The following is an 11,599-nucleotide window of genomic DNA, read 5'->3' as shown; positions in this document are numbered from 1 at the left end:
TTTTTAGAGTTCTGTACAGCCCACTTCTATGCATGCTCCTCCCAGAGACCCTTTAATTCATACATACTGTTAAAGCTCACATGACTGTCTTCAGAGAGATATATCATAGTATCAGTTTTGGATCTGCACTTTCCCACATGGGCAACATGCTGCTGTGGAGCTGTATTTAAAGCATGCTTTGGAACCAGCAACTTTGCAGTTCAACACCACTAAATAACCCACAAACTCTTCAAGTATATGCTTTATTTCATTCGTATTTCACAGTCAGTTTCTGTAAAGTTTTAGCAAAAAGGTCATGTTCTATAACAGAGGCGTTAGGCTACTGTATTCAGAGCTAGCAACGGGCTTTGAAAGTACAGAAAATATTTACATTCCAACCAGAATAGCAGAATTTCAAAAAGACATAGTAAAAGTAATCAAAAATACCAACATTTATTAAAACTTAATATAAAAATCAGTCTGTCTGACCCATCAAGCTACCCCAATTGTAAGTTGTCAGCAACAGCTGAAGCTGCAGCAGGCCATCTGACCAATTAGACCAAGACAGCTGTCTTCAGCTAACTTCTTAATAGCAAGTCTTGCTGCTTCAAAGATCAAAAACCCCTCTGAGTTCATTGCTTACAGTTTCCATTCAGAGGCTAACATTTCTGTTCAAATCTACTGGATCACTTCAAGATCCTGCCCAGAATCTGGACATACCCTAGTCCTGATGTAGTCAACTAATTTTCTCAATGCACTTCCAAGCTAATCTATTTTATTACATTGCAGCCAAGAAAGGAAAGCCCTTATTGTTTTAAATCTCTATCAGGGCTCCCAGGAATAAAGGCAGTTAAGAAAACTGAACAGAATGGTACCTGATGATGTATTTATCACCAGGGACCTTCAACATCCTTTTTTTTGATAGATGTTGAGTTAAGGTTTTCCATTATCTAGGGATATGCTTCCTAAGGGACCCCAGATTTAAGTATGAGTTCCAGAGTGGATTTTTCTAGATGAGTAAATACTTTTTAAGTCTGGACTGATGCCCAGGAGGAGATTTCTAACCAGCTGCTGGACTTTATTCACAGATTTATTGAACATATTTATACAAATTACACCAGCTGAAAGGCCCATTAGCTGTAAGCACACCCACTTCAGCCCACCCTCCGTACTGTCAGGGAAAAAATAGATGTGCTACTATAAGGACTAGGAGAGATTTCCATCAGCTAAGTCTCCCTAAGTCAGAGGGCACTGCCCTGAAAGGCAAGTTTTTCATTCTTTTATACTCTATCAGATCAGTGAAACAGAATGGAGAAGGTCACCGGTAGACTCATTTTTTCTTGTCTCAGACAGCTACAATTTGACTTCATTTTTTCTGCCTCCCTTTCATCTCCAGGTACCCTGAGCCCATCATCTTGTTTTCTAGGGCAATCGCTTCCTATAAATACATATTCTGAACTTCAAATTCTCCTCTCTATTTAAAAGATAGAATAAGAACTTTAGGAAAAGTAGGAAAAATATCCTACGCACTTTCTCATAGGCCTATTACATGTATTTGATCAATGGATCTGCCTCCTCTCCTTGTAAGAAGTTCAGATGAAAACAAGATCTTCTTATTTCATAAATGGCCTGAGGTACCATCACATCTATCCTGCCAAATGTCATTTGGTGCAGATATCACAACTGATTGTGTCTACACTGGACATGTCCTACATTATTACCCTGTACTGTGCTGCCTTCTGGGTTTGCTGGCTAAGTTTCAGTATCACCAAGCTGCAAGTTATGAGACATGGTAGTATCACAACTGTATCAGGTATATTAAAAAAAAAGAAACGCCAGAACAGTGTCTAAGAACACTTTTAAACAATTACCACATACTGCACCAGTCTTCCGCAGGTAGGCAGGATCCCATGAAAGGCATGGCTACTAGTTTGCTACAGCTCCACTAGGGCAAACCCTGCCACAACATTTACTCTCTAGGAGGACTCACATGCCTCAACTTGGTAAGACATGTAAAGCATTTCATCAGTGTATAAAGGGTAAAATCCCTTACAAGAGAGAAGACCCTTACAATTTCTCTAATGCACCTATTTGAGGGAGGACTATAAAAGTATTCTCTACAGACTTCTGCAATACTGACTCCTAGAGGCATCAGAAAACGTAAAGGTCTAGTCACAAATTACCAAGACATCCACTCTACTTTCAAGTTTCTTTTTTTAACAGTCTGAAACAGATGATAAAAGGAATCACAGCATCAAAATACCTAGTCACCTAGATGGCACTGTCACACAGAAAGGAACATATCACAGACTATTCAGATTCCTTAACATTCTTAGACAAAGCCGTTCTCAATTTTCTACACACACTGCCTCTGAAAAACAATCCCTTCAGATTGCAGGGAGTGATGGAGTTAAGTGTCTAGATAAACTGCAATGAAATAAACATCTGTAAAACAGCTTTTTTAACATGACTACTGTGGCTCTCCACTAGCAAGGTCAGTATCTTATGCACACAGTGCTATCAGCAATGTCTCAAGGCAAGCAGCCTAGGAATGCTATCAATCTATATGGAGGAAAAAATGTCTTGGAGTTTGTTTTTTGAAGTTCAAACTTAGGTAGATAAAATTTTTAGAGCATTTATCCAAGCTGACACACCTCCCACCCTTGCTACATTCATCTGATTTCTCTGAATAAAAAAAAGAAGGGGGTGGGAGAAGGACTTACTTCACCTCACACCAACTCCCTTCACCTGCTTGGAACTGACGATGGCCCCACAGTGAGGCCTGTTCTGCTGCTGCACTCTCAGAAACAACTATCTGAAGATGGCAATAGGAAGATGCTTGCAGAATACTGCAAATCACTGTCTTCACTTTAAGAATGGGAACATGCCAGCAGAGCATATCCAAGCTTCTTCAGTCCAAGGAATTACAAAGAGTTACCATGAAACTCACTGCAGTACTAAGTACCTATTCTGTCTAGAACCCACCATGCTATTCCAGTCCCAAAGCTGGCTCTGAAGACAAATTGTTAATGGCAATTACAAGTCTTGGACTCAAAAAATGCTCAAGTAAAAGTTTGAGACAGGAAAAAGGAGGCACAGAAATAACTTGACCAGTATCTATGCAATTTTTACTACATGTTGGGGTAAGTGGGGTCTTCAAGGTGGCTATCAGCTTTATCAGATCCTGTCAGAGATGCTTCTAGCTCTGCCCATGACTGTGGAGCATTGTTCTTTATTGCCTCTATGAAAAGCTGTGTTTGATGCTTCAGCCGGTCCAGCTCGGCCTGAGTCACCTGGTTCTGATGAATGAGCTCCTTGGTTTTTAAAGTGATCTCCAGCAATCCTGACCTGCGTAGCACAACAAGCGTATTCTGAAAGCGTCTGCACTTGCTTTGTTGTTGCAAGAGCAGCTCAGGGGTACTGCAAATCTCTTCTGGTATCAATGGAGGGCTCCACACTGCAGACGGCATTGTAGTCTGTGATGCACTCTCGCCCTCATGAAGGGTGCACTTTGTTGCCTGCAGAGTTCCAAAGGGCAAAAGGGGAGTCAAACCTGGCACTTTCTGAGTGTCACTGGAAACACGATGACAACCAGGAAGAGCTGACAGTTTTCCACTTGTCATCACAGCTGAAGAACTTTGCTGGTTAGAATCCTGAGGGGTCTTAAAGCTAACTGGTAGGTGGGCAAAAGGACTAGGAGGCAAGCCTGTGCTCATCAGTACAGGAGAAGTCTCCATCTTGGGTGCTTCAGTGCAGAGTCGTTTATGGCAAGTGGTTTCCTGACATTCTTCTAGATCAAAGGCGTGATCTCTTTTGCAGGGCTGTGGTGCTATTTTGGGATAAGAATTCAGGATGGGCAGGTAATTAGTGGAGTCATTTCTCTTTTTCCCAACAGAGTGAGGATTAATGGGAGGTGGGATTGACGGACGAAGAAACACTAGCTGTGGCTGAGCTGGAATCACTTCAAAGGATGGCTGCACAGTCCAAGACTGGAGCTGTGATGAACTCCCCTGAGAAGCACAAACAGGGAAAAACCACAAGTCTTACAAAAGCATTGTAGAAAATGATAAAAAAAAACTTAAATGAAACAGGTAGACTGTGCCATTTTTCTGTATTTGATATATACTGTCCAATTACTGTGTTCTGAAGAGTTTTCTATCAAACTCATCCTTCTCTTTGACAATGGAGTTTAACTCTGGAAATAAAGCTGTAATCCATAATCCTTTTACTATGCAACAGCAGATATATTTAAAAACAATTCAATCTGAATTTATACATGCTTTCCTAAATGAGGATTACAATGAAAGCCTGTATTGTTCAATGTTCATTAAAAAGTTCGACCCAGACTTGGGATCAAACTACAAGTGCACAAGAAAGCTGAAAAATAATTAAGCTTTGTGGTTATGAAATATATTAAGAGTCAAGGAAAGACTGCAAAGACATTTTAGGAACAATTCAGACTCCCTCTTTCTTGAAAGGCAGCAACTCAAATCTTCTCAAATCTATTCTTATAGCAAGCTTTTGAAATGGTTATTTAAGATACACAACAGCTGTTCAGTAAGTCTTGTAATTTGAAGTACAATACACAGTTTCAATAAATTTAAAACTACAAAGCAGAAAAAAAAAGGCTGAATATCAACCAATGCAAGGAGAAAAGCCTGCCAGAAGCCCAAAGGAGTTTAACTTCATACCTCTGGTGAAATAGTGTGCACTGATAAACCTTAAAAGCATTTTACATCAAGAACAATGCCAAAGTTTTTACTCCCTCCCACAAGCCATACTCTGGAATATAGGGGTAAACATCCATTTTTACAAGACATTACCTCTTTTTCCTCCAACACCTTACTACAGATCTTCATGAGACCTTCTGGCCAAAAACATGACTGCTTTTCTCCAAAGATATCAAATAGTCTAGTAAGAGACACTAATTCTTTCTAAAGCAAAATCTCACTTCTTAATATATTTAAGCCATCACCACTACAATTATACTAATACATTGTCAGCTGCTTTTTTGATTCCTTACAACTTGGAACACAACTGGCAGGCCTGCTGAAGGCACAGTTTTTAGCTACCACAAATACATCTTATTATTTTTAGTACTATATTGAGTCATCTGAAATCCATATCCTTTCCACCAGTCTCATAAGTTTTAAACTGGCAAATGCTAACATGCTTTGCTAAAGTCCATTCCCCCAGTAAAGGACTTGAACTTACCAAAAGCAGGTATTACCCACTGATTAGGACACTGAGACTTGGAGATAACATTCAATTACCTACTCTGACACAATGTTTCTTTGGTTCAGTGGGCAAGATGCTTATGGAATAGGGGTACAGAACAGCTACCTGTAAAAATAAATATTACTACCTTAACACAAGAGAAAGAACATTCAAAAGAAAAGTATCTGGAGACGTAAGGAGTGAGGAAGCATATAAATACTGTAGCTATACATACACAGGACAGAACATGTAGCCTTAAGGAGCAAAGCTTTGGAGTCAGAAGTTGCCATTTACTGCACTGAACAGCACCTAGCACAGCTGAGCCCCATAATCATTGAGACCAAAAGAGCTGTATTAACTGTTTATCTTGCTCTTGGGTTTCTTCCCATCTCTGTTGTTTCTTCATTTCCTTCTCACATTGCACCGTGCTCTTGTTCTCCTACTCAAAATCTCATTTTCAGTAGAGAAGGACACCTTTATTTTACTAATCCTACAAATTGTTGTGTGTTTTGTTGCCTTTTTTTAAATGAAAGCTATGAAGGCTGATTTCCTGATGTACCGGTGTCACTTGTCTAAAAAGCCTTCCTACTTATTGAAGACTTTCACAAGACTTACAGAAACCTTACCACAACCAGAAGAACTGTGTTTTAGATAATTAATCGCCACTTGATTTTTTTTTTTTTGCAGCATTATTGTTAGCTGTTTACATTCTGAAATTGGACCAGCAGATAACAGCAGGTAACCATCACTGTGGAGGATCACAGTGGTTCCAAGACAGAAGGATGATGTTGATTGAAACTGGAAGAAATAAACAGCAGTAACTGGATGCTGCTTTTTCTTTTTTTTTTGGTCCAGCAAGTCCAACTGAGCGCTGTCTTGAAAAGACCACTTTAAAAAGATGACCATCTGAGATAACCAGGCATAATGAAAAGAGGCAGAAAGACATTTCATTATTATTCTGATTCAGATTTGTTGCTTTTCTTTATTGTAGTACAGTTAGACTTAGATATTATGATGCACTGCTCAAGAGAACCAAGTGCAGTCATTTTATCCACCTCCAACTCTTCCTTGCCAAATTTCTTTTTTGCTATACTACCAGGTTTTTTTTTTTATATATATATGTATGTGGTTGGATTTTATATATATATATATATATATATACACATCTCTATATATAAGCTATTTATTATTAACTGCTGCTTCTTATTGCTTGCAACACGACTTGGAGTTTACCACTGGAATCAGTGCAGCTAATATCTAAATTCTTGAGCTCTGGGCCAAAGGCTATCAGCCTTTGGTGAAGCTTGCCTGTATAAAAACTACATAAAAACGTCAGCAGTTGTTTACACAGTGTGTTGTCCACACATCTAGGAACGTGACTATAAAATAAAATTGTTTCTTGTCAAGATAAAGCATGATGCTCAGGGAACAGAACCACCTCCCCCACAACAGCATAATCTACTAAATACTAGCAGTGTATATTACGTCTTGCTTGCTGTCGTAACAGATTCAGTAGAAAAAGAATCAGGATCTAAATTCTTTTTCCGCCTTCCCACTGTATTCTCAGAAATATTCTAGTAAAAAAAAGCACTGAAGAACTTTTGCTCTGCTCCAAAAATGAGTGAGTATAGAGCAGGAGGTCTACTAATATGACAGTACTTTGGACTTCTCACATCTTCTGTTAAAATGTAAAATTTACACAGGGGGTCTCACAGATGTGCCAGAGGAACTATACATTACAAAAACACTGGAGAATATAAATAGGTAATGTAATTGTTGCAGTGTGAGCCATCACATGCAATTAAGTGAAATAACTATTAAAACAGAAGTACCACACCTAACTTTGGGTAAGATTTAACTTTTCTGGATTTGTGTTTCCCATTGCATATGAAGCACTTCTAGAACCTAAGAGTTAAGGAAACAAACCTATCATCCTACTTCACCATCTTTATTGAATGAAAAAGACAACAGCAGCTTTCAAAAGCAAATCACCCTTTTCTGTTTAATCTTTAGTGCTATTTACATAACATTCTTGAAGATGTATTTTGGGGGGTCCTTTGAGACAAAGAGTTTTATTAGATGGAGCAGTTTCCCGATTTCACATTCCATCCTAGTGATTCCAGCTGCCTCTCAAAAGAACAGAGAATCACATTAGAACTTCTTAAATTACCAGTTACTTTCTGGACTGTAACAACTTTGCAAAATCTTTTTTGAAAGGAAAAACGTTTTTTAAAAAAATTAAGAACATGCAATATTTTTAAAGATATTATTTCTTCCCTACCTGCTTAACCAACACATTTTTCATAACAACCATAGGAGATAGTGCAGGAAAGGAGCTGCTTGTGGTCCTCGGGCATTGCCAAGGTCCATCCTCTGCATTCCAACACAGGGCATTCAGCACATCCTCCGAGTCCATCTGCTCCATAGCACTTGGGCACTCTGAACTTCCATCTGCCAGATGTAGAATTCAGCTGTTAGTCGTTTCACATGCAATATGTTTATTACTGCCTTCCAGTCCTACTATTCTGCCTCCTTTCAACGAAGTCACAAAGAACAGTAAAATTTACTTCTGTAATATTAACAAAATTAAAGCTGCTGTTACAGCTGTCAGACAGCCTCTAATAAAAGGTCACAGATATATTCTTACACAGACATTTTCTCCCCCGAAAATCTATTACGTTTTGTTCTTTTGTATTTAGTCTCCAAGGGACTGCATAGTATCATGAAGGTTGCTCTAAAAACTTATACAGGAAAGCACTACAGGCTCCAGCATTGCCACATCCATAGTTTGTGATGCAGGCATTTTGTGTCTTGAAATTTTCTTTCTAAAACCCCAGTAAAGCAGGTATCTTTCATAGATGTGCTTTTCTTCTCCTTTAAAGGTCATTTTTGCACACTTTTGTTGAGTACTAAAACAGCACACCATGTCTAGTATTTTACTACTGTTATAATCATTACTCTCTGGTTTATCAGGCTCTACTGACAATATGGTCAGATCGTAAGAGACACTGGGCAGCATAATCCAAAAATTCATTAATCACTGCAAAGAACAAAAAGCAATTTTGACAACTCCATTTCTAGACTCTGAAGCCTAAGATTCTTCCATTAATTCTAAATTCCCATGCCATTCAAATTCACAGGATGAACTTTATAACTTGGTCATGTTCCCCTTCAAAAGACTTCAGTGGTAGGATGATTGCAGGTGAAACCTATCAGGTGAAACCTATCTTGCATAGAAAGGCCCTCGAAGATAGTGAGACACAAACTCTTTTACTTAGATTTGTTAAACATCACCAATTAAAGCACAGCCTCAGCATGGTAACACACAACAAAGGTATAACACAGTGGTTTTCTAAACCTGAATATCCGGAGTCTTTGTCAGATTCAGCTGCCGCCATACTGAAGCGATGGTTGAAGCTCTTCATTTCCGTCACTTTGCCCAACAATTCCTCAAGGGTGTCAGTAGATGACTATTTTGTCCAAGTGCTTCCATAGTGCTGCAGGCAGTTTTTAACATATTTTCCATTGAGGAACTACAAAAACAGTTAAAAACAAAGAAGAAAGACTTTATCTGAATCTCAAGAAAGTTCCATCAGTATAACACAGCAAGAGTAGATAGTTGCATATCTCTTTTTATACTGCCAGTGACCTAACTGGGGACTTTAACAAATATATCAAAATGCTGAAAGAATGAAATTTAGATCAAAACCTAATGTATTGGACATGTCTTTCCACTCCAAAAAAGTAAAACAAACTAAAAATGAAAGGCTATTCATAAACAACATTTATTTCAAGAATTCAAATTACTCAGGGCATTATTTATCTTATGAAAGCTTTGTTGTCCCAAGGGCTGAATTGCAAAACAAGACAGTTGTGCTGGGTGAAGTTCTTAAAACAAATACAGCTGAACCTGCAAAGCTGTGTTTTTGCTAACACAGTTTGTTTCATTCTCAAGAGTAGAGTAAGTCATCAGAGAAAAGAATGAGTGATCAGTCAACACACTGGGGGCTAAAGAAATCCATGCTGCTAAAAGAGCAACACATAGTGCAATACACTCCTAGGGGAGACAGGGCCTCACAAGTGCCCACACCCAGAATGTAAACACTGAAAGGCTGAAACTAAAAGCTATGAAAATCAGAAAAATGTAGTAACATTATGGCCTCCCACACTACATACTTGTCACAACCTTCAGCTGCTTACTGAGGGTAGGCAGCATCTAGTAAGACAAAGTTTCTGCTTCTCTTAAAGAAGATATTTGAGAGTTTGGCTAACAGAAAACTGACAGAATGAAGTGCAAAAATTATTTCTACTACTATTTGTTGAACTTATTTTCCTATAAAGTAACCCACTGAAGTTATGTCTCATGTTAAGTTTTATATTTAAATTACAGAAACAGGAACTCGGGAGTCTGCATCAGTCAGGCCAGCAGCACATCAGCAGCAGTATCCAGTACAAGCTGCTTCAAATGACATTGCACCAGACATTCTGGAATAATCTACCCAAAAATGCAAGTTCCTTCTTCAGGTCCTGCCAACTTTGTTAGACATGTGGTCCAAAATCCTGAGTCTTAGCACCAGTAATGAATTCTGAAATGGGAATATGACTATCTATTACAAGAATGATGGAATAATGGTCAGCAGAAGAAAATTTCCTCAAGTAGCTAGTTGCATCATTTTTACTTTCCATCTTCAGTCACACCTGCCTGCCTGCCAACAGGTATGGAGCAAACACGATTACATAAGTGCAACCTAGATGCTATCCTTGTAATGGAAGAAGTGGTTTAAGTCCTAATCCACACTTTCATTACTTAGCCCCTTCCAAAACAAATGTATTTTTTTAAGAAAGTGATATGCAGAAATGCTAATCTAAAATAAAACCCCAAAACCACCTCAAGCCGAAACAAGAAACAGAAAGAGAGCTAGAAATAAATAAAACAAGAACACCTCATCTGCCAGTTTTGTATCAAGGGAAGATCTGAGAAGGGCTGACACATCATCTTCTCTTACAGAAAAAAACAAAACACCACAACCACAACGGAAAATAAACAAACCAGAAGTGCCACTCCCCCGAGGCACGGGCGTGAGAACCCTCCTGCTCATCCCCGGGCCATAGCCGTCCCCCGGGCCCGGCGGGCAGGACCTCCGCCGCGCACCGCATTTAGAACCGAGCGCCTATGCCGTCGTGCAGGGCCGTCCCTCCCGCTGATCCCACCCAAGCGCCTCCCGGGCCCACACGCCAGGCTCCTGCGGCACGAGGAGAGCCCGCGCAGGCGGGCCGAGCCACCCGGCTGCCGGGCCTGAGCCGCCGCCCCGCCACACGGCGAGGCACGGCAGGTACAGCACAGTCCCGGAGCCCCAGGGCCGCCACCGCTCCCTCACGGCGGCAGCCGCCGCCTCCCGTCGGGCCGGGCCGGGCCGAGCCAGGCCGCCCCTCACCTGGGCGCGGGGCCGCCACAGCTCAGCCGCGCCGGGCCGCGCATGCGCCGCCCCCGCCCCGGGCACGCCTCGTCCCCGCGTCCGCCGAGGGGGAGCGCGGCCGGCTGCGCCCAGAGCGCGCATGCGCAGAGCGGGCTGGCGGGAGGGCCTTGAGGGCGCTCATTGGCGTGCTCGGGCGTGTGGGGAAGCCGGGCAGGGTGAGCAGAGCCGGGAGTTTGGGATAGTGCTGGGCCTCCCGTATACTGTGCAAAAAAGTACGATTCTTCCCCACACAGAAAGTGAGACTTTTGTGCAGCCTCTCTCACTCTATGAATGAGAGATGAAACACAGGCACTTCAAATATGAGGAAAGCAGCATCGAAGAGGTCTCAAAGTTGTCTCAAAGGGGGAAACACGGCAAAAAGAGGACTCACAGAATCAGGGTGGAAAAGACGTCAGATCATCGAGTCCAACCTATGACCTAACACCACAATGTCAACTAGACCATGGCACTAAGTGCCACATCCAGTCTTCTCTTAAACAGTTTCAGGGACGCTGACTCCCTCACCTCCTCAGGCATCCTCCTTCAATGTCTAATTACCCTTTTTGTGAAGAAATTCCTTCTAATCTCCAACCAGAACCTCCAACCTGAACCTCGAGACTGTGTCCTCTTGTCCTGTCACTGGTTGCTGGGAGAAAAGGCCAAACCCCCACGTGGCTACAGCCTCCTTTCAGCCTCCTTGTGAAAGTCATAATTTCACCCCGAGCCTCCTTTTTTTTCTGGGCTAAACACCCTAAGCTGCTCCTCACAGAATTTGTGCTCCAGATCCTTCACCAGCTTCATTGCCCTTCTCTGGACTCACTCCAGCACCTCAGTGTCCTTTCCTGAATGGAGGGACCCAGAATTGACACAGAACTCGAGGTGTGGTTTTACCTGTGCCAAGTCCAGGGGAAGAATCACTTCCTCCTGTCATGAGTAAAACCATAAAA

General features: G+C 41.3%; 1 protein-coding gene across 2 annotated transcripts; it reads right to left on the bottom strand.

Annotated features, from left to right (window-relative positions):
• Positions 1–228: 228 nt before the first annotated feature.
• CIPC (CLOCK interacting pacemaker) lies at positions 229–10,722 on the bottom strand. 2 transcript variants are annotated; one of them, XM_069017953.1, is made up of 4 exons: positions 10,632–10,722; positions 8,555–8,729; positions 7,478–7,647; positions 229–3,989 (listed from the first exon to the last, which is right to left on the bottom strand). In XM_069017953.1, the coding sequence occupies exons 2-4, from the start codon at positions 8,619–8,621 to the stop codon at positions 3,111–3,113; spliced, it is 1,116 nt and encodes a 371-aa protein (XP_068874054.1). In that variant the 5' UTR covers positions 8,622–8,729; positions 10,632–10,722; the 3' UTR covers positions 229–3,110. The 2 variants fall into 2 exon arrangements, with proteins under 2 accessions (XP_068874054.1, XP_068874056.1); XM_069017955.1 differs by lacking the exon at positions 10,632–10,722 and adding an exon at positions 10,247–10,397.
• Between the last annotated feature and the right edge of the window lie 877 nt (positions 10,723–11,599).

This window comes from Aphelocoma coerulescens, chromosome 5 (genome assembly GCF_041296385.1).
Source record: "Aphelocoma coerulescens isolate FSJ_1873_10779 chromosome 5, UR_Acoe_1.0, whole genome shotgun sequence".
NCBI classification, from domain to species: domain Eukaryota; kingdom Metazoa; phylum Chordata; class Aves; order Passeriformes; family Corvidae; genus Aphelocoma; species Aphelocoma coerulescens.
The sequence above is the reverse complement of the archived record's forward strand: the minus strand, read 5'-3'. Positions and strand labels throughout refer to the sequence as shown.

What these genes read in the sequence shown, in the direction of transcription:
- CIPC (XM_069017953.1), bottom strand. Translation starts at nt 8,621, where the DNA reads ATGAAGAGCTTCAACCATCGCTTCAGTATGGCGGCAGCTGAATCTGAC. An exon ending in CAAAGACTCCGGATATTCAG is followed by an intron (nt 7,648 to 8,554) that starts GTTTAGAAAACC and finishes TACATCTGGCAG; the next exon opens with ATGGAAGTTCAGAGTGCCCA. An exon ending in AAAATGTGTTGGTTAAGCAG is followed by an intron (nt 3,990 to 7,477) that starts GTAGGGAAGAAA and finishes TGTGCTTCTCAG; the next exon opens with GGGAGTTCATCACAGCTCCA.